At 48.8% G+C, this 22,629-nt stretch overlaps 1 protein-coding gene across 1 annotated transcript in view; it reads right to left on the bottom strand.

Moving 5' to 3' along the window:
- TG (thyroglobulin) overlaps positions 1 to 22,629 on the bottom strand; it is a 243,760-nt gene that overhangs the window by 142,617 nt on the left and 78,514 nt on the right. Inside the window, exons 27-34 of the mRNA XM_065895070.1 lie at positions 21,656 to 21,820; positions 14,361 to 14,426; positions 12,239 to 12,319; positions 7,415 to 7,552; positions 6,148 to 6,324; positions 4,634 to 4,745; positions 3,559 to 3,638; positions 2,713 to 2,856 (exon numbers count right to left, since the gene is read on the bottom strand). Coding sequence (XP_065751142.1) covers positions 2,713 to 2,856; positions 3,559 to 3,638; positions 4,634 to 4,745; positions 6,148 to 6,324; positions 7,415 to 7,552; positions 12,239 to 12,319; positions 14,361 to 14,426; positions 21,656 to 21,820 — 963 coding nt within the window. The remainder of the gene's footprint in view (positions 1 to 2,712; positions 2,857 to 3,558; positions 3,639 to 4,633; positions 4,746 to 6,147; positions 6,325 to 7,414; positions 7,553 to 12,238; positions 12,320 to 14,360; positions 14,427 to 21,655; positions 21,821 to 22,629) is intronic.

The raw sequence follows: 22,629 nt of genomic DNA, 5'->3' as shown, positions 1-22,629 counted from the left end.
TGGGTGGTGAAGACGACTTAAGGGAAAAAGACTGACCAGTGAGGACCTAGTTCTGCTCCGATGGAGAGTCATGGGTCACACCAGGCCACCAGAACCCCTGCAGCTGGCCCTCTTCTGAAATGGAAAATTCAGAGTCACTCACACCAGAATGGCCATAAGCCATGTGCATCCCGAGGTGTTTCTCACCTACGGGTCCTGAGAGACTGACGCCATTTTGGCATTTTTCGATTTTTCTCCCCACTCACCCAAACACAGAAAGCAGGCGGCATGCAGGGTGAAAACCTGCCTGCTTGGGCAGCTCCAGGCCAGCGGGCCAGAGCCTGCAGGAGGTGGTCCCTGAAGCATAAAGGAGGGTGTAGGAGGCTTTCAGTAATGGATTTCCACCAGTCTGAAGCAGAATTAATTTCTTGCTCCCATCTTCCCACAGCACTTCATGCATATGACTGTTCTAGTACTGAGCCTATGATGCTACAATTAATCAAATGTGCCCGCATCTTCTTCACTAGGATGTGAGCGCCTAAGAAAAAAATGACTACATCTTATTAACCCCACACTTCCTAGTGCCCAGCACAGTGCAGGACCCAGTATGGACACTCAGTAAAGTTTGAAAACTTCTAGATTTACGACATGAGCAATCCAGAGCTAGAACGGCTTATTTATCTACAGGCTGTAACTCCTCCTCAAGTTGCGAGCGCCTGGAGGACAGGAATCATTTCTTATTCCAACTCAGCCATATAACACAGTGAATATGTCATATGGCTGAGTATAGCCATATAATATGGTTATATGGTTGGTTATTTGGACCCAGTTCTTTCTGACTAGGTCCAAAAATTCTGGGTCCAAATTCTGTCATTTTCCTGCTATGTGTGACTTTGGGCAAGTGACTTAATCTCCCTGAACCTCAGCTAACAGTGGTTATGAGGATTAGGTGAGATAACACTTATAAAGTGCTTGGCATCCAGCCAGGCACACAGTAAGAGCCCAGGGATTAGAGGCTAGATTTGTAAAACCAGAGGCCTCCGGGCATGGCTGACATTCGGTCAGTGTCTGTTGAATGAATTTGTAATTCCCTGCCCTGCAGTTCTCGGTCAGAACTCCTGAGTCCCCAGCCTGACCCCACAGAATATACGTTGGAAAAAGTCAGTGGTCTGTGCAGTCAGATAAAAAGAAACAGAACAGATGGAAAAAGTGGGGGCAATAAGCACCTTGGGTTCTTTTCCTTGCTAACTCCTGCCAGATGTTGTAACCCTCTGATATGATTCCCATATTTCTGAACAAATGAATTATTTCTTCGCCTCTTTTTATCCAATTCTTCCCTAGGCAATAGAAAGATGAAAAATGACATTTTCCAGCTTTCGGTGGGGTGAGGAGATGGGAAGAGGTGTGGGAGGACAGCTGGGCGAGGAGGCATTGTGGGCTGAGAGTTCAGTTCTGAAGGCCCTAAATACCCAGAGCCGGCACTGGATCTCCTGCAGGGCCACCATCCTAGGCAGGCATTCACTCCCCGTCCTCTATATGGCACATCCCTCCCCCCTAAATAGAAACCCACTGAGGATGTTTCATCATACACTCCTGATGTTCTTCTTAAAACAATTCAAGATGTTAAAATAAAATAAAAGTAATAAATAGAGTGAACTCAGATCAAGTCACAGGACGCTCAAAGTAGACATCCGCAAGGAAGATTCTTTTCAGCCTGGTAACAATCAACCCCAAAAGACTCTGCCTGGAAGCCACAGAATGTCTCGGGGATTAGTAGGCTCATGAACAAATGTCAAGGACCAGATTCCACCAAAAAGCCCCATCCCAAGCCTCTCGGGCTGGACATAGCTCTGGAACAAGAGGTCAACCTACTGCTGGTTTCGTTTATTAACTTTATTTTTTCAGTTTATTGGTCAAATGGTTGTTTGAGTTGAGCTGGGGGAAAACCATTCAGGCAATGTGTCCAGACAGTTTCACATACAGTCACTCATGCCATATGGGAGACCTGCCAGGAGGCAGCAGGTAAAGGGGAAGAGTGAAGTCTGGAGTCTTGAGAGCTGGGTTTGCGACCTGACTATACTTCTTGACGGCTATGTGGTTTGGGTCAAATAACTTCCACTGTCTACACCATACTCTCCTCATCTTAAAATGGAGGAAATAATGTCTACTCCATGGAGGCATTGAGTAATATATTGTATAACCCGTGTAGAAGCCACAGCACACATGCGGACACACAGTGGGCACATGAGGAATGTCAGTTCTCCTCTCCTTTCCTACTTTGGGCAAAGCATTGTGTTGGGTGATATGCAGAATGTGAAATCAAAGTTACAGACCTCTAAGGTTCCTTCAGGTCAGCCATCCTGTTACTCTCATTTCTAGGGCAAGGACCAGGCCAGGGCCAGACTCTCTCCCTTAAATTTAAAGCTTGAACACAACCACCAAAACCCTCTGGGGCAGACTGAGGAAGACAGTGTCACACTGAAGAGGTTGTCCATTCACTCCTGCTGAATACATCCACGGAGCTGAGACCTAGTTGGACATCTTTCCTTTGAGTCTACAAGCAGACTTCCAATACGTCCCTCTTCTGCTTAAGTTAAATAGAATCTGTCTCTGTTGCTTGCACCTACTGAATCCTGACTAATCTCCTCCCGGGGCCAAGGACATCATCCTAACATAAGTTGAGAAGCAGTCGACTAAAGATGTCCATGTAGCTGCTTGGAGAATATCACTTACCAGGCTTCTGGTACCACCCGAAGGGATAAGTGCGGACCTCAGTGTCGGGAGAGCCACAGTCCAGGATGCGCCAGGCTCCTCCATTTTCCTCACTGCACATCTGAATTCCCAAGCTGTTCAGAGTTAGGCATGTCACCTCTCCTCCTGGAGCAAAAAATAACGAGGACCAGGGAAATGATCATGATGGAAGATTCTAACGGAACGAGAGGAATTCTGCAAACTCATTCTTCAGCAGACTTTTGAGGTACAGCACACCATTCCAGCGACGATCTTAGTCAATGATGAAAAACCCGCTACCCTAATGAGCTTCTGACCAAAGAGGACATCGATGGAGACAGCACAGACCTGTCGTGTGCCTAGGGCTATGCTGGGGCTGTGTTTGCATCATACTCCTTCGTCCTCACTCAGCCCTAGGAAGAGGATAACGTTTCTATCCCTATTTACAGATGAGAAAACCAAGGCTCAGAGAGATTAAGTCGCTTGTCCAGAATCAAGATTTAAATGCAGATCCTACGGATGGATCCAAAGTTCACCCTACCAAGCTGCCTGACCCAGGTCTTGAAAGCTGAGCAGAAGACAGCTAAGTGAGCCATGGCAGGAAGGCTACTTGGGTCAGGGAGAAGAGTCGTGTAACGCTGACTGGGCACTGGGCCAGGAGCCATGTCCCAGCTACCATGTTTATTAGCCACCTCCCCTCTCCAAGCCCCCACCTCCCATTTGTGAATGAAGGGCACTCTTCCCCACCCACACGAGGAGGTGCTGAGGATTAGATCAGACTGTAGATGTGAACGGGTTTTCTAGACTGTAAAGTGCTGTATGCAGACCAGAGGGAGTTACCATTATTACCTTTTAACTGGGAAACGTTCAGAAAGCCAAAGCCGGTGCAGCACGGGTCCACGTCACACAGTCGTTCACATTCGAAGAAGCTGGCGGGAGGGGAAAAGAGCAGGCCTGAAGGTTTGTGCTGGGCAGGACCTATGGGGCGGGCTGAATCGCTACCACTGACTTCTGGGGGCCTGCCCTCTATGACGACCCTTTCCTGAGTCCAGACACACAAGCTCTGCTCCCGCAGCGCCCATCCCAGCACCAGGGTCAGACTGATCCCCGTTTCCCACCCTCCTTCTTGTCCCCCTTCCTGTCGGCATGGGTGGTGCCCAGCCAGAACTCAAGGCAGACTATCCTGTATCACCTTTTAATCTGCATTTTCAAAAGCAGATCTTAAATGCCAGCAGCATGGCATAGTTTCATAAACCAACAACACTTCGTAGATCAACAATTCATAGATCAATGACTCTCAAATTGTAACTTCAACAGGGGGAGCTTAGTTAAAACTCAGATTCCTGAGCCCCCTGTAAATGCTGATTCAGTAGGTCCAGGGTAGGACCCAGGAATGAATGCATTTTTTAAAAAGTCCTCCTGGTAATTCTGATGGGTGAGATCCACAGACTGGTGGAGAGAAACATCACCTTTAATGAAAACAACTAAATTACGGCTGACTAATTAAATCAATAATAAAATACATTTTTTAAAGAAAAAATTAAATAAATTAAAGTCGTTATATGCCTATGGTCCCGCTGAAAGTTCTGCTTGCTCTCTGGACTTCGAGCACAGCACAGGAAGACTTCGCTGATCAATTTATTACAATGCTTGATAACTTGTATTAACTGATAAAACACGGGTCAGTGTTTCCCTTTTGCGTCAGCTGACCAGATATTCAGGGCTAAATGTTGTGCTGACTATTAGTAACTGACCTTAGCCATGGTTTTTAGATAGTTACCTCCTTATTACTTTTTCACCCTTGGCTTTGGGTTTTTCAGTCTTTTATGCTTGTGCCTTTAACTGATATATCACCATCTTTATGAAAACAGAAGGGTCATTATTAAGTATTGCAGTGGGGCGGGAGTGAATGGAAACAGCTTACCCATTGGAAATGGATTTGTTAAACATGGGCACTTTGTTTCTAATGGAAATCCCTGTCAGCTTTTGGAACGGCAGGCGAGTGTAAAAATTCTTCACTTTATCTTGCAGTACAACTACACAGAGGGAAGAAAGACATATTATGTAAGGAGAGATGTGCTGTAGCCATAAAGATACCTTTGTAGGGGGACAAAGGTATACAAACCATACTGAAAGCTTCTGATTAAGATGGCATATTAAACCCATATACTTACAGTCTACTCCCACCCCAAATCTCACTAAAATAATAGTAAAGGCATATACCCCCAAGGCAAAAGACGATAGGAGAGGGGAGAGAGAGAGAAATTTTGGAAGCTAGAAAAAACACAGAGGAGTAAAAGTTGACCTAATAAATCTAAGAAAGCTGAATTCTCGACTTTTCTGTGGGAAGAACTGAGAAGCAACCCCATACACCTTCCGGAATCCCCCAAAGTTTCAGTATCAGCAGCAGTGGGATGAAAGTGAGCTAAAACAGAATGGGCTGGAAAGCTTCTGCAGAAGGAGTTAGGTCTCCAGAGGCCCTCATCTTTTTTCCACAGCCAACAACTGCCCCTTCCTACCATGGAAGGATGGGGTCTCTCGGGGGTGCCAGGTTGAGTTGTAATGGAGGGGGTACCACACTGAAGCCAGGGAATTTTTCCACTCAGTCTACATGGTGAATATTGAGATCCCCTAATTTTCCCATCTTATTTGGCATCTAAACCACAAGCAGCCAGGCTCACGCCCCCAGGCCAGATATTACAAGATTCCTCTGGAGGAAGGGCCTAGACATACAGACGAGGGAGTCCCCAAAGGGTGGCCCAACTAGATTATCCTACCAAGAAAGCCCAAGTCAACAAGCTCCCACAACACACTCAGAGCTTCCCAGTTAGTTTCTGGGCCCCTGTCTTACATTTAAGTGGAAAAATCAAGGGTCACCAGACACCTGAGAAAGGCCTCCAGCAAGGAAGATAGAACAGTAAATAAAAGATCTCAGCATGCTGGAAGAAATGAACACTGGGCAAGGTGAACCCCCCTCCACCCAAATAGTATCATTAATGTTCTCAAAGGGGTAAAATCAACTTCTATCTTGTTGAAGCCACAGTTGTTGGGATTTTCTATAATAAAAGGCCAGTTGGAATTCCACCTGCTATGTGCAAAAAACATGATTTCTATGAGCAGTGGGATTCCAGAGTGAGATTATTCTCTCTAGTCAATTTGCTGCATTTCTAAATGCCTTTGCATCTCTACAAGAAGCCTGGGTAACTTTACTTTTAGACATTTTTTTTTTTTTGGCCTCTCCACACAGCCTGCGGGATCTTACCTCCCCGACCAGGGATCGAACCCATACCCCCTGCAGTGGAAGCGCAGAGTCTTAACAGCTAGACCGCCAGGGAAGTCTATTTTTCAAAGAAGAAGAACTGATCTGGATATTTGTAAAGCCACAGAGCCAGCAGCCCACTAAAAACGCAGTTTGGGTTGATCCAACCAAGCACTCACCTTTCTTCTGGAAGAGGGCACTTGGCCTGCGGGGCAGGATCAGTCTGCAGCCTTTGGGACTGGACTCCATGACATCATCACACACCTGGGCCTCTGGGTAGAGGGTGCAGGTGAAGTACAAGGGTGCACTGTCTGTTACCTCTGCCAGCTGACAGAAAGAGGGCTCCTGGACACAGCCTACAGGCAAGAGAACAGTTGGGTGTTAGTCCTAGGGAGGCCAGCAGTGGAGGGTTACCTCTACAGGACCTTCTGGGAGAAATGCCCTGTGGGGACTCTTCCCAGGCAGGGAAGAGGCCCAGGTCAGTCAAGGCTGTCCAGTCTGGAAGGCCCAAGAAAAACACTAGGGTTCTCCTAGCTGGGGAGAGGGCCATGCATGAAACAGGGAGTCCAGTGGCTCCAAAAACAGGCAAAGTCCAAGAGGGTGAGGGGTCAGCTGGAAACTCAGCAATATGGGAGCAAAGAGGGTAAGATTCCATTGGATCTGCCCAGGACCATCTCAGAGGCAGTCAGGACCTCAGACCACAGACCACAGGATGTAAAATTTGGTGGCGTTGTGAACAATCTCCCCTGTTCCCAGTCCCGTGTCAGACTTTGCCACTGGCACACGTGAGCTCCCTAATGGGGAGGCATATGGCTGATTTTTATTTTCTTATTCCCAAGGTGAAACACAAGGCCTAGATCATAGCACCTGTGCAACAGAGCATGTGCCTGTTAGGTAAAGGATGGATGGATGAATGGATGTATGGATGTATGGATGGATGGATGGGTGGATGGGTGGATGGATGGATGGGTGGATGGATGGGTGGGTGGATGGATGGATGGATGGATGAATGGATGTATGGATGTATGGATGGATAGATGGATGGATGGGTGGATGGATGGATGGGTGGATGGATGGATGGATGGGTGGATGGATGGATGGGTGGATGGATGGATGGGTGGATGGATGGATGGATGCATGAATGGATGTATGGATGTATGGATGGATGGATGGATGGATGGGTGGATGGATGGATGGGTGGATGGATGGATGGGTGGATGGATGGATGATAGGTTCTAAGAGCAGAGTAGAGACTAACTACACGATTAGCTTCTTGAAGATATGGGTTATGTCCTGTCTTCTGTATCACCCATGACACTAACACTGAAGTGACCCCTGAGTTATGCTATTGAATTTGATCATATCTGTGTCTCAAGAGTTTTTAAACTAGGCCTGAGATGCCTGACCACAGGGTGGAGAAGGAGGAGGAGGTCTAAGGATACTTACGAGAAATACACCACAGATTTGCCTGCTGCAGTGAAAATAGGTGTTTGAAAAGCCAGTGCTGCTGGCTGGGCAGGGATCGGTTTCCATTGACAATGACTTGGTTAAGGTCCACAGGGGAGAAAAGCTCTGTTGTCAAATCTGAAAAAAAAAGGGGCAAGTCAACTTCCTTTGCCTTTATCTCCATGGTGAAAATCTCTGTCTCTCTGTCTGCCTGTTTGCCTCACACACACACACACACACACACACACACACACACACACACACACACACTTGCAGGCTGTGTGAGGCCACAACATGTCTGGAGTCAATAGGGTTGGGAGTCTTGTCAGGCAGGAAAGATTCAGAAGGTCCCAGAAAGCCCTAAAAATTATGGAGTTGCAAAACCTTAGAATCTTGGTTGGGGAGAAAACTTGGGAGCCATCTGGTTTAACTTTTCACCTAAGGCAGAACTCTTCCCCACGATATTTCTGGCCGAGGTCCCTGCAGCCCTGCGTGACATGTCTGTGCCCACCGCAGCCACCCACCCCATCATTAGGAAGTCGAGGAACCAAATCTGCCCCTTTGTAAATGTGAACCGCTGATGCTCCTTCTGTCTTCCGAAGCCACGTGGAAGTTCTAACTTCCCCCCAATGGCAGCCTTCATCTGTGAAGACAGCTCTCAGCTCCGCTTAGCCCCAGACTTGAAAGTTCCAGCTTTCATATCTCCCACCTCACCCCACCCCCATCTTTCTTTGTGTCTTCATACGCCATGATTCTGGCTGAAGGCTCTTCTTGGGTACACCACTGCCCACGGGATGGCAGTCCAAGCTTTCTTCTTGGTCCGGGCTCTACCTGCATTTGGAGCTTCATCTCTGATTGCTTCAACTCACACTCAAGAAGCATGTACATTACACTACATTAATCGTGTAGTTAATTGCTATTCTGCTCCCAGAACACTGGTAATTCCAGCTCATCACCTCACTGCTTGCTGCCCCAGGACTACTGTCCATGCTCACTCGCCCTTTACCCCCCTCCTCGTCATCTGCCTAGTCCTCCTGGGCTTCAAGGACCAACATTGCTCCCTCCTGCTCTGATGTTCAGTGGCTCTATAAAGAGGGTCTCCAGCGTTGAGGGACCTAGCACCCCAGCCCAGGAGTAGGGGCACATTTCTGCACCTCATGAGGGCTCTGACTTCCCAGAGGGGCTTTCACTGGGGGCAAAAAGCGGATCATGGAATGAGCTGGGGCAGGTTTACAGCATCCCTTAGCTTGGGGCTCTGGAATGAGGGGCTCTACGGCTCACGCATGCCCCTCGTTGCCTTGGACCGCAGCATCTTCTCAGAAGCCCACTCTTCAGGCCACTTAAAGCAGGCTCACAAAGGCTGGGTTTCCTCACCAACAACTACCACCAAAGGGGATAAAAGTGTATGAGGTCTGGCAGGGCCAGAAGTTTAGTGCAAACAGAGACCCCAGGAACCGTGTCGCCAGCCCCTCCTCTGTGCAGCCACCGCCCTTTGGGTTATTGCTTCCCATGCTACTGTACCATGGCTGGTTGCATGCCTGTCTCCCTGATGAACCATACCTGGCATAGGTAGGAGCCCACATGCCACCCCTTAAGACAGCAGAGGAAGAAAGGAAAAACAACGTAGCCAGCCTAGAGGCTCACTTGTAGATCCTGGAGTCACACTTTGTCCTCAGAGCCTCTGCACAGGCTGTCCCTCTTGCCTGGAACTCCTTCACCCAGGTGTTCTCTGGAAATGCCTGGCAGATCTTCCAGGCTCCTCTGAGAAGCCCCTGTTACCTGCTGGAGGCTGCCAAGCATCCTCCCTCCCTGCAATCCCTCTGCACTGACACCCCATCGCAGCCCTCACGACCCTGGCCCGCCGTGGCTGGCACATGGGAATTCTCACCAGCCTGGGAACTTCTGAGGGCACCGAGTACGTGCACAAAAAATGTCTGCTGGGTGAAAGAATGGATACTGTAGCCTCTCAGTTTATCCCTGATGCTGCATTAGGAAGAATCCATTTTCGACTTGTTCTCTCAAAACTTTGCAATCCTCTTGAAGGCCAGGAGGCCAATAGGGGGCTGCCAGCTGGGAGGTTGTTCTCTGCTTTTCTGTGTGTGTCTGAGACACTCGGAGTAACTGGAAGCAGAAAGGGGAACATTCCTCGCTGTGCTGTGACTGGGAAAGGCCCTTCTGGGGAGCACGGAGGACCACCGGCCAGGGAAGTGACCCCACTGCAGGGGAGCCCATCAACGGGGCTTCTCCTGCAGGGGCGTTATCTCCTCAAGTCCAGGAATGTCATCAGCTGGGAAGGGGAAACCCAAGCTGGGCTTTGTCTATTCACCCTGAAGCCCTCCAGGGTCTTCCGGTGGGGGAGGAGAGGCAGGCCTTCCTGTGGGAATCATGTGATAGCTTTGTAGATGCGCCCGGCACAGTGGATAATGACGGATTTTACAGAACATTCTCAAGTACCAGGAAAACATTCACATTTACATGGCCGTGAGCGTTCTGTCTACCGCTCAGAGGCGCTGCTAAGGTTGGGGATCACGAACGTAAATGTCCCCAGGGCAGGCTGGCCTGCAGGGGTGTAGGGTGCTGGGGGTAGGGGCAAACAGGAGAGCCACACCCCATGGCGGGGGCAGCTCAGCTCAGCTCGAGGGCGGTCGCCAGGCAGAAATTTGAAGTCCGCGCTGCTAGAGCTTTTCCTCTGTTTTTCTCTACAGAAGCTGGAAATCTGAATTTTTATATAAAATCTTCCAATTTAAAAATATTGGCTCCGTTAAATAAAATCAGAAGTCTACTCTGCAAATCAAACAGAACCCGTCTGCCCTGTCTGCCAGGGGCCACCAAGACTCAGCTCTCAAGTCCATGCTGTCTGCACCTGGGAGCAGCTTGTGTTCTAGAAGAACCTGGGCCTTAGAGTCAGCTGACCAGGGTTTGAATCCCAGCGTGGCTGCTTTCTTAGCACTGGACCGGCTGAAGCGAGGGCTACCAGGCACTCTGAGCCCCGCACTGCTCATTGGTAAAATGGGAAGAATGACAGCGATGAGCAGGGCTGTCAACGTTTGTGCGGTGATGGATTTGAAGCACCAGAGGCAGGGCCCGGCACCCAGGAGTCTCAAGGAGGAGCGGGCTCACTGCTGCTCCCCTGCCTGGTGAGCTCACTCCCCCTGCCCCTGTGGCAGCAGAGAAACCTGAACAGCAGCCATGGGCTTGGGAGGCTCCCAGCACACAACCAATATGCCCATTTGCCAGTGCAGGCAAAGATTGGACAGGAGAGGGCCCAGGTCTCTGTGCAGGAGGGACCCAGCTAAATGCTTGCACCTGAGAACAAGAAGGAGACAGCTCCTGTGAGGGTGCCCACTCCCCCACTCCCCCCAGCTCGCTGGCAAGACTGAAGCTGCCACTACAAACCTCTGAAGGTGCAGAAGGGCATAGCTGCTAAGGCATTTGGATGGGAATATGCACCGTGACCCTAGCACGATCCCCAGCTGGGATCTGCTGTCCGACAGGCAATACAGGAAGAGAGATGGACTGGGGACAGAACCTTCGGGAAGGCTTGCTACGAGCCAGGCTCGGTGCTAGGATCATAATCCCAACTACCACATAATAACAGCTACCGGTTTTTGAGCACCTGCTCTGTGTCACGGCAACTTATAGAATTACATCCTCTAATCCCGTCTCATGGGGACTGCTATTACTCTCATTTAAAGAAGGAGAAACTGAGGCTCAGAGAAGATGACTCGGGGTTGCACAGGCAGATGTAGACAGGGCTGGGATTCGAACCCTGCTCTACTGACCTGAGGGCCACACTCTGAATCAGGACACAGCCCTCGAGCCCTCAGCTCTATGGACACAGAGCGAACTCATAACTGCTAAACAGCTAGTATGGGATGAGCCCCAGTTGTAATGATTTATGAACATGATCTCATTTTTATCTGCACCAAAGCCATGGGAAAGGGAAGAAACTACCACTGTGTGGGCATCTGGGGATATTATGTACCAGGCAATGTGCCAGATGTCTTCCAGGTATGTTCTCTATAAGAGGATAAGTGGAAAGCAAGGTACGTTCTACACAGCAGGAATCGAGGCTCATAGGAGGTGAGCAAAGTACCCATGGCCATGCAGTTCGTAATGAGTTGCCAAAAGCCGCCCCAGCCCTAGTCTCTCTGCTGTGCAATGTGGTGTTTCTCCCCTCTGGTGTGCTGTCCCCCACCACCGTGCTGCAGGCTGACCTGCCTCCCCTCTCCCTACCCCCTCCTCCCCTCCCCTCTCTCTCTCTCTATCTGGCTCTCTTTCCCTCTCCCTCTGCCCCCAACCCGGACTTTCAGCTCCACCTAAGGAAAAACAACTGCAGCCTCGGGCGATGGAGAAGCCTCAGACACCACACACACTCTGCCCCTAGGAAGCTGTGGATTTACATCTTCTACTGCATAAAATGACTCTCTCTCAAAAGACCCTCACAGACATCTCATCCATTAAACAATTCCAGAACATGAACATTTTGCTTGCATTCTTCAGCGTGGACATAATCGAAGGCACTGATCACCTTCAGATGAACTTTGCTCTTTAATAGTCTTTTGCTGGATTTGTTATTATGGTTGTTTTCTTTCTCAGCAGCAGTGGTGACTTTGCAGTCATTTCACCTTACTTTTTGTGCCAATTGCCCCTCCGAGGAGCGGTCCGTATTAACGAAATGGATAGTGGATTAGAAGCTTAGACGGGGTCCATGGCTGCAGAATGCAGTGGTGTTCATGGGTCCACTCATCGACCAGACCCTCGGCATCACCATCTGTCTCCACAGCCAGACACCAAGTATATTAAGAGGTTTTGGGTGGGTACCTGTTTCTGCTGGAGATGCTGGCCTTGGTTCCACAGCTCGTCTGCACCCCATAGACTCAGACCGAGACCCCATGTCAGAATCTAGGAGAAAAAAAGAAAAGGATCGCTGTTCTAATACTGGGGAGGAAAAGGGGAGATATTCCTCTGGTCAACAAAATGGTAATGACAATGTAGGAAACACTCATGGTCCACAGCCAGGTGCCCCAATACAGTCTGGAACAAATCCAGCGGCACAGGTCTGCATTCTTCGGCCTCTTGTGGAACGTCAGCCCACCTCTCCATCAGAGAACTATTATTGTCCTTGATATTGAGATTGCTAGCATTGGTAAAGTCTTTTAGAGTTAACAGAATATGCTTATAAATATTGGTCTTTACAACCCCCTGTGAAGGGAAGGAGTAAGACCTCCATTTTACTCTTGAGAAAACTGAGACTCACAGACTTGAAATAACTTATCCCAGAACATGCAGGTGGAAAGTAGATGAATTGGAAGTTGAAAAAATTAAATGAAATTCCCAAGTCAGGAACAGGTCTTCCGTGACAGGGGAACCAGGTTTTAGGCAGGTCTTTGGGTGATTCTGTTTAGTGGGGCAAATGTCCTGGGGAGAAGCAAGTCCTTAATTTTTCACCAGCTAGCAAATCATTTGCCAGAATTTTAATTTTTTTTAAATTGCAGTATCACTGACGTACAATATTATATGTCAAGGTTGTACAATATAGTGATTCAGAATTTTTAAAGGGTATACTCCATTTATAGTCATTAAGCTACAAGGCTATACTGTACAACACAGAGATTTCTAATAAATAGAAAGCACTGGACTTGGAACCAGTGTCTGGGTCCCACCCCAGGACCATCTCCTGAGATGCTCCTGTGGGCATCTCACTTAACCTCTCCAAGTCTCTTTTTTTTTTTTTGTCTGAAAAGTGAACAGAATATCAACCCCCGCATGTACCATATGGGTATTACTAAAGGAGAAAAGAAGTGTATCATCTCATTATGTCACCTTAAAATGAAAACGATGATGGGCACCTTCCTTTCATTTTCCTCCCCTCTCCTCTCCTCTCCTTTTCTTCTTCTTCTTCCTTCTCCTGCTCATCATCCACCATCACTCACATTAATTAGCATGCATGATGCACAAGGTACTGTACTAAGTACATTATGGGAATTACTGAGCCAATGCTCACACAACTCTATGAGGCCAGGACCATTTTTATTGCCTTGTCACCCATGTGTTCAAGCTCACACGGGTGGGAAGTAAAGGAACCAGAATTCTTACCCAGTCACTCTAAGCCCACCGTTTGTGCTCTCTCACACTATTTCACAGGCATAGAATCAGGTCACCAGTCCTATCTCTTAGAGGACTGGAGATCAGTCAGGAGGGATCATGGGAAGAGGAGGGAAGTGGTACAGTGGCCGGGATCTTTCCTCATGCTTCTCACCCAGCACCTAGGACCGTGACACCTAGGATCCCTGCCTGTCTGCTCCCTCCTGAGGCTGGGGCCCTTTCCAGGTCAAGGCTGTGCCTCACTCATCTCTCTCACCATGTTAGACTCATCGTACATGCTTTCCACAGTCCCTGGCTCTGAGTAGGCACTAGGTCAATGTTCATTAAATTCAAAGGAGAACAAACAAAGCAGAAAAGAGATGCCAAATATGCATTTCATCTGAGCCCAACCTGTCCCATGAACCCACGGTAGCATCAGCTCTAAGCAGGAGCCCATGGCACACCCACCTGGGGTCCTGTCCCTCACCGAGCCTCGGGGAAGGAGGGGCCTGCGGCCGAGGCCCCCTGGAGAAATGCCTCCTGTAGTTTGCGGTGGCCTCAGAGCTCCCATCCTACTAACAAGGGCAGCTTGTGGTCAATGAACTTGATCTCACAGGAACCAGTGCTTACTTCCTTCATCCTTCCTTAGGTTTCCACACTTTTCATTTTTGTTTTACACTTTGGTATCTTATCTTATGATGAGAGTTGGGGCCCTTCTATCCACACAGAGCACTCACTTGGAAAGTAAATCTCTACATCATCTCTCTGGGGAGCAGAGTGCCCTGTGAGTGAGAAGTGGGTCCAGACCGTCTCCTGTGATCAGTGTCTGCTCACCGCCCCCCCCCACCACAGAGCTTACCTTTCCAGAGATAAACCTGCTGGGAACTGGTAAAGGTGCTCCGGTTTCCTTTCAGGGGGGTCAGACCTGCAAAGAAGATGTTTATTTGTATGAGCTTGAGTGTGCTTGCTCCTACTGGGGACCCACCATGATCATAACTGCCTTACCTCCCCGACACTGGCCCCTCCTGGGCCTGAAACTCTGTTTCCCACACAAGGCGCATCCCCAAATCTTCTCGAAGCTTTCCTCCAGCTGCTGGTACAAAACCAGAGCTGGCCAGAATTATGGATGTTAGCGTAACTGATGCCATCTTGGGCCCCTACAATCCTTTCTGTCCTTCCACTGACCCTGCCTAGGGCCGTACTGTGCCATAAATCACTTCTCTGTCATCAAGGGCTTTGTAGTTAATAGATATTGTTTAATGATCGTTAGGTCCAGGTGGCCTCCATGCTCTGGTAGCCTCCAAACAATGATGAAGACCTTGGCTGATGTATTCCCAGCACCCATGAGACTAGTTACCCATTCATAAATCTTCACTTAGGAATGCACGTCCTGTTTCCAAGCACGTACCCCCATACTCTAGGTTAATTATAAAACTGTCCTAGTGGCTCCTCAGTAGTGCAGAGTGCAGCTACTAATGCTTCCAGATCATTGATGCTCAATCCCCATCCCACCCTGTGAGTAAGTTACCCTATAATAAATAGACCCATTGATTATTTCGAGCTGCCTGCCTCATTTTACGGTGTCAAGATACCGTCTCAGTTCAGTGGGCACTTTTCGTTCCCTCCATCCTCCAAAACCAGAGCCCACGTGTCTTTCTTAGAGCACCAGAAGGACTACTGTGGGGAGGGGTCAGGATCCTGTGACACTGAGAATCACTTAAGGAACTATGGACTGGTTTAAAGTGAACCAAACACATAGAAGCCTCAACAGCTGTGTTAATTTTCCTTGTCACTTACGTCCTCTGAGAGTCTTGCCCCATTGGCAAATGGGGATGGTATTTGTGAGGCTGGGAATGTCTGCCTTCAACCTCATGCTCGACCATAATTTTCCAGCTCCTTGAATGTACTGTGGGCTTCCAGGGCTGAGAATGGGCCTTATTCCTCTTTATATCACCCACACCTATTATTATCCCTGCCATAGAACCAGTGCTCAGCACCGTAACGAATGCAGAGACAAACGAAGAGGGAAAACAAAGCAATCGATGATTTTTGGAGCCCACCAAGTAAGTGCAGAGCCTCATCTGCCCAAGCACAAGAAGGCTGGCCACCGAATTAGTTTTCCTAATGCAGACTTCTGATCCTGCACTCCATTCCCCCAGACTTCCCCAGTTCGATATTGTTGATGGTGAGAAGATACACAGAACAGAAGGAAACCTCATCCCTCCTCTTCCTGGCTAATGGTTTAGACTTTCCAGACATCGTCCCACGCCTTCCACAGTAACTGAGTTAAAATACCCCTGCTGCACAAACAGGCCTGCAGACTCTGCCTTAGGTGATCTGCTCTCTCTGTAATCAAGGCTGCAGGAACACACACACATTTAGAACTGTGGGGCTTTGGCAGGGAGCCTGACTCTCGAGGGTTGATGGGTGTTGTGCGGTCTTAATTGACTTTAGGACACTTCTGCAGAGATCACGTGCTACATCTGGGGTGTTGGGGGGGAGGGGCGTGTGGTATGGGTAGTTTGAATCTACGACGTGGGAGTGGGCATGATCCTAAACTGGAAAACCTAGGTTCCAGAGTCCATCTTTTACAGGCCATTTTATCTTCTCTGTATCATCACTTCCATCACGTCATTACTTATATTCCTTGCCCTTCCTATATAAACTACACTCCTGAATCCTTGTCTCAGGCTCTGAATGTCATTAGCTTCCTGCTAATGACAGCTACTGTAAAGAACTAAGACAGGCATCCTGTGTCTAGGTGTCCATCATACATCTACTCCAGATGCCGTTGGTGACCATGAACATTATAGATGCATGTAAGTTCCTCCACTCAGCTCCCAGCACCCCAAGGTAGTGACAATCATTGATACAAAACAGACTCCCACAAAGAGAACGCCAGCCATCGGGCTGAGCCTCACCATTAATCAACAACATGAAGCCTTTGGGATGTAGAAAAAACTCAGGAGTATTTCTTCCAAGGCCTGTCTTTCCTACCCAATTTTAAATCCCTGTGGGCACTAGGGGATGTTCAGTCTGCCTATTTTTTAATTCATCTGCACTGCAAGGTGTTGTCAGAAATGAGGCACGTGCAGCCCCAGAGCTTCCCGAGCCTTTTTTCTTAGAAATAAGAAGATGATCCAGACAACACCGAACAGCTGAACACACCTGACACGTCCACTGGGAGTTTGGGAGAGGCAGACCCTGAGTGGACTCTTCTACTGAGACACACGTCAACCCGGCACCAGCTTAAACAGAAATCAGTGACAGGAAGAGAAACCTCACAGCCAGTGAAACGTGCTGGTAAGACTGCTTCCGGGTGATTTGTGGGGTTGTTTGTTTTGGGGTGTATTTGTTTGTTCTGGGTAATATTAGAAGTCTACCCTACTCCCATGGAGTTGGCTGGCTTAACAAAAGAGGAGAGAAGTGCTAAAGGGGGTTCTGCGTCCCACAGTCCTTCATCAGTCCATAAGATGAGCAAATAGGAGGCCCACTATACTTTAATAATGTCCATATCTGTCACCCCAACTAGCCTGTGAGCTCCTTGAGAGCAGAAACCACTCTACCTGTCTCTGTAGTCTGTTACCTGGCCTGGCACCTCATACCCAGCTGCTTGTCAGGACGAGTGATAGCTGGGCTAGCTCAGCAACTCCCCTCGCCATGGCTGTTGTGCCCCTCCCAGCTCACCTCTGCAGTGCACACGTGACCCGCTGCCTTTCCTGCACCTTTTGTTCCCTTCTCCCCACAGCTCTTTAAAATCTTGAAGTAGAATATGCTGGTAGATGACCTTCATTCCCTAATATCTGGAGTACAGCAGCCCCAGAGAGATGTCCAGGGAGCAAAATTCTCAATTACCAGACTCCTTAATTTGCTGGTGTGATACAAGGGTACCTCTGAAGCACGTTTCTGCTTCCGGTAAATTAGATGCAGGGCCATTGCAGCAGACACTGAGAGATGCCCCTGACAGCTCCGGTCTCCAAAGCTTGAGTTGAAGCCCCAGCCATGGCACATAATGCAGAGATAGTTTCTTGAAGTGTGACACATCACGGCTATAAAATTCACCCCCATGAGCAAACGTGTGATATAACCTCATACTTCTGCCTCAGATTGCCTCTGCCTCACCAGATTGTCAAAAGGATCAGTTGAGTTGATGGATGTGAAAATGCTTTGTAAAATGTGGCACGGATGCTGACGCGCTTACTATTTGAATTTAGTGTGTTCCGCTGGGTTGTGATTTCCTACAACTGGCAATCAATTCACTTACATTTTATAAGAAAATACTCATTCTCCATGAACCACCTGCTGAAGCAGACCCTTGCCGTACCGGTGAGCTGAACAGTGAGAATGGATGTCCAGACCCGACATCCTACAGAGTGCCTCTGCTGGATGTGCAACCGGGGGACCAGGGACTTGGGGTTTGGAAAGAGATACCTTAAACTACAGCCTGTAGAGCACGTTAGCACTGCCTTATGTAATATATTTTAAAAGTGTGCCCCCATTTTACAGATGAAGACCCTGAGGCTCAGGGTTGTTAGGTGCTCTGAACAAGGTCACGGAACTGGGGGATGGGTGAGGAAGCAGGATTCAGCTGCAGTACTTTAAATGCCAACCATTGCTCCAGGGTCTCCAGTATCTACTGAGTGCCCGCCTCGCTCCAAGCACTATTCCAAGTGCTTCACATGCTTTCCTCCTATAATCCTCCCAATCTCCCCAGGCGTCAGAAGTCACCATTATCCTCATTTTATAATTGGAAAAGACCAAGACACAGAGAGCTCATATAACTAGTAAGCATTCACACTGGGATTTGAATCCTGGGGTCTGATTCCAGAGTCTGTATTTTAAAGACCATCTAACCATTTGCAAAATGGAAGGAAGAGGCTGGCCCTCAACCAACCGTGGGAGGGCTAGAAATCCTCTTTATTATCCCTATCCCCTTCCCACGTGCTACCAATCCACTCCACAGTGTCTCCTTCAGTTGTTCGGATACCTGGAATCCTCACTCCTCTTTCCCTCCATCAGTATCCCTCCATCAATATCTGCCATTAGGAAAAGGTACTTATCAGCTCTTCACACTCTAGTAAGAATTTAAACCCCTATGTTTATTTTCTCAAGGGTTAATTGTACTGAAGGCTGATGTCTTATTGTGGGAAGGGAGGATCTGGTCCTATTGTTCCCAGTTGGAGGTGGCCTCCAGATCAGTCTGTGTGCAAGTCAACCTTCAATCTGGAACATCATGAATATGCCTCAGGCTGCCTGAAATCCCCATCAAAGGGTTCCCTTCTTAAAGCTTTGCCAGCACCCCAAAATATATATATACACAGAGGGCACCGAAAAATATAAAGAACTTCAAAAGTCTTCGGTAATCCCTCCTCCTCAGGGAGGCCAGACAAGGGCATAGTCTTCACTTCTTGGGCACATACCAAGCACACACTCTGTATTAAGCATTTCACTCTGGATTTATTGCCCATGAATGGATCATATGTCTTTCTTCAAATGCTTGTTTCCACACTGGGCTACCTCTCAGAGTAATGGATACCATGTGTTTACTATCCATCATAGAAATAAGCTATTTGATTTTACTTACCCCAAAAGAAACTAAACCTCATGGAATTCCACAAATTCTGCAATATTTTTTCCAGGCTTTGGTAAATAGGCATTCCACAGATACTATGTATATTCTCTATGCCAGGTTTTATGCTCCATGGTGTGAATCCAGAAATTAATAAGACACAGTTCTTATTATATATTATATAGTAAGTCCAGTTCTTAAATATAACAAAAAATGACAGATTTTTAAATGATAATAAAATCACCTAATATTAATACTATGTGTCAGATACCATACTAAGTTCTATGCGTGTATCATCTGTAAGTGCCAATATAGGGAAGCAGTTAAGAAAGTCACTGTGGAGCCAGAATGCCTGGTTTCAGCTCCCTTCTACGTGCAAGCTCTGAGACCTTAGAAAAACCCCACTTCTGTGTGCCTCAGTGTCTTCAGCTGTAAAATGGGGATAATGATAATAGTACCTCCCTTTTTTAAATTCAACTTTATTTCCTTTTTGGTTGCACCACGCAGCATGCGGGATTGTAGTTTCCCGACCAGGGATGGAACTCATGCCCCCTGCAGCAGAAGCGGGAGTCTTCACCACTGGACCACCAGGGGAGTCCCAGTAGTACCTCCCTTAGAGCACTGTGCTGAGGATTCACTGGTTAGAACAGGCCAGGACCTTGGAGCAGGACCTGGCTCCTAGCGAGCACCACGCAAGACGTTTCTATCACCATTGCTATTGTTTACCCTCTCCTTTCATCTTCACAACCCAGTGAGAGGGAAACTGTCATTACTCCATTAGCAATCAGGCCTGAAGGTATTTACTGGCTTGCTCAAGGTCACACAGCTGGTGTCCAAAGGTGGGATTCAACACCAGGGGGCAAACTCTAAGCTGGGCCAGGGAGAGAAGCAGCCAGGCAAAGGCTGGGTTTAGGTGCACTGCCCACTGCACTGTCTAACAGAGCAATGCATGGAGCATGCACGAAGCTCTGCAGAGGAGGAAGCAATAAGCCCTGCAGGGGTAGTCAGGGAGGGCTTTGGGAGGAGTTGACATTGAGCTCTCTGCCATTAGAACCCCAAGGGCTGCAGTACACTGAGAAGCATGGAAACTTCTCCAGGAGAAAGGACATGGTCTCTGCCAGCCCTTAGAGGACCACCTTCCAGGGCATCTCACGGCTCCCTTGACCTCTGCCCAGTCCCCTCCTCTCCTCTATCTGGCTGACACCAGCTCGTGCTTTCACCCCTCTCAACTCAGAGGGTGGACTGGAACCATGGGGTCAAGTTCTGAGTTCACAGGCTGGCAGATAAATAGAGCAGAGAGGAGACAAGATGGAGCCAGGCTGCCGCCAACTGCACACTGGGTCCGGAAGAGGTAAGTGAGCAGCCGGGCCCCGTTCACGCTGAAAACTCAGACTCTCCAGGTCGGAGGGAAACTTCCAGGTCACCTACTCAGTGCTTCTCAAACTTAGCGGGCATGGCATTATCCAGACAGCCTGTTAGAACAGATTGCTGGGGCCTCCCTGGGGTCCGGGGAGAGGGCTGAGAATCTGTATTTCTCATGATCATCTGGTGATGCTAAGCCTGCTGGTCCCGACCACACTGAGTAGCCCTGGCGTGGTGATCCCTGGCTCAGGACAGAGCAGTCTCCACTCCTCCCTGGTGGAGGTCTGCTGAGAGGCAGCAGAGGCCGGGGCTGGGGGAGGCAGAGAGACAGCTGACTGGCTGCCGGGGCCTCGGGTGCTAAGGCCCCTCCCTGTAAAATGAGGAGTGGGGCAGATGATCTCAGGGGTGATCTCTAGATCCAGTGCTTATACGCTTATGGAAAATGTTGGAAGAGCTTCTGAAAGAAAAAAGGGAAAGGAGCAAGCTCAATGGTTATTTCTATCAGTGGAGCCCCTGTCGGGGGCCAAAAGCTCCTTGGGCCCCTGTATCTAGGATGGGCAGTGCTGTGGTTACCTCCTGGAATTCCTTGACTGACAGAGGGGAAATACACCCAGGGAGATAGCCCTGGGGGACAGACCGCATCTTTGGCCCCAGTTCTTCCCCCCACCTTGTAGTCACACATTTTACACTGGACTTTGCAGTTCCTGCCACTAAAGGATGGAGTATGTTTCCCCACTCCTGACTTCCACTGCACTGGCCGGGCCAGTGCAGTGAGGCAGTGGTGACAGGGACAGTTCCAAGCCTCAACCTTCAACGGCCTGGCTTGTTTCTCTTGTTCTTTCCTGATTCTGCCCATAGGAGAATGTGCTCATCCAGAAGAGGCACATGAAGTAGGGCCAGGCCACCCTGGCCAAGTCCAGACAAGAGCGCTCAACCACCAAGTGACCCCCGAGACACGTGAAAGAGCCCGGCCAAGGTCAGTGCAGCTGCCCTGCTGAGCCAGCCTCCCCACAGCCAACCTGCGGCCCCAGAGCTATGTCACGCTTCCCGTGGAGCGCTGCTGAGATGCTCTGGTTGTTTTTTCTGCCCCTCTTGGGTACAGTTTCTTTTCAGAAGGATAAACACCTCAGGGTATGGAGAGGGCTCACAGCAAAGGAGCAGACCTTGCTGGTGAGGACAGCTCATTGTGAAGGAACGCACACGTGCAGAAGGCAGAGGCTTACTCTTGAACTCCTGGCCTCCCAGACGCAGCATCGCCTGGCGGCTGTCTTGCTCATACGTCACCCCAGGACACGCAGCTTTAGCCTGAGCTTCCGAAGGGTCCCTCCAGTCTCTGACATGGCAAAGCAGGACATCGGGAGAGCTCAGCAACCCACAGATGATGGAACCTACAGAGTCATGAGAAGGGAGAGAGGTCAGTGTGATGGGGACCAAGCAGAGCCCCTTTAGAGACACGCGTCTGTGCCCTGAGAGGCTTGTAGGCTGTGGGCAGGCAACAACTCCTCGGGAGTGGACACCGGAGATCAGGAGCCTGGTTTTAATTTGGGTTATCCTTCCCCAATCATCCCGCAGTTGTCTTACTGGAAAATTCCTGAGAGGAGGGACACCACCTCCTCCTCCATGAGAGCCCTTCTTCATGGGGACAGCAGCAATGACACCTCTGATACCACCAGGGGTCTTACTGCCAGAATCCTCTGTCTCCATTTTCCATCTTTTTGAGGCTTCAAGGAAATAAACAGCTCTCTCTGTCTCTCATTCTCGTAGACACACACACACACACACACACACACACACACAGGAGATCAATCTTGAAGGAGCTCAGGAAGCAGTATTTAGATTCAAAGTAAGGAACTATTAAGAGCCAAGCGCTATACACCCATGGCACAAGCTTCCCTGTTAGGAAATGAGCTCCTTGTCTCTGGATGTAACCAAGCCAAGGCTGTGTGCCCATATCCCCGGGATGCATAGAGAGAAATCCATTACTAGATTTGGTAATTGGAAGGCGTTGGACTATTTTGTCTTGAATATATCTTCTAACTCTGAATTTTAAAAAAGCTACCCTAATGTTATGAATTTATTCAGTAGCAGAAAATCCTACCCCCACGCTAACTGAATTTGATAGGGATTTTAGTTTGGTAAATACAAGTAGCTCAAATGTTTTGGATGCCTGTGATGTGCCATCCACTATGATAAGTGC

This window comes from Phocoena phocoena, chromosome 17 (assembly GCF_963924675.1).
Source record: "Phocoena phocoena chromosome 17, mPhoPho1.1, whole genome shotgun sequence".
Classification (NCBI taxonomy): Eukaryota; Metazoa; Chordata; class Mammalia; order Artiodactyla; family Phocoenidae; genus Phocoena; species Phocoena phocoena.
Note: the sequence above shows the minus strand (reverse complement) of the source record. Positions and strands in the feature narration are given on the sequence as shown.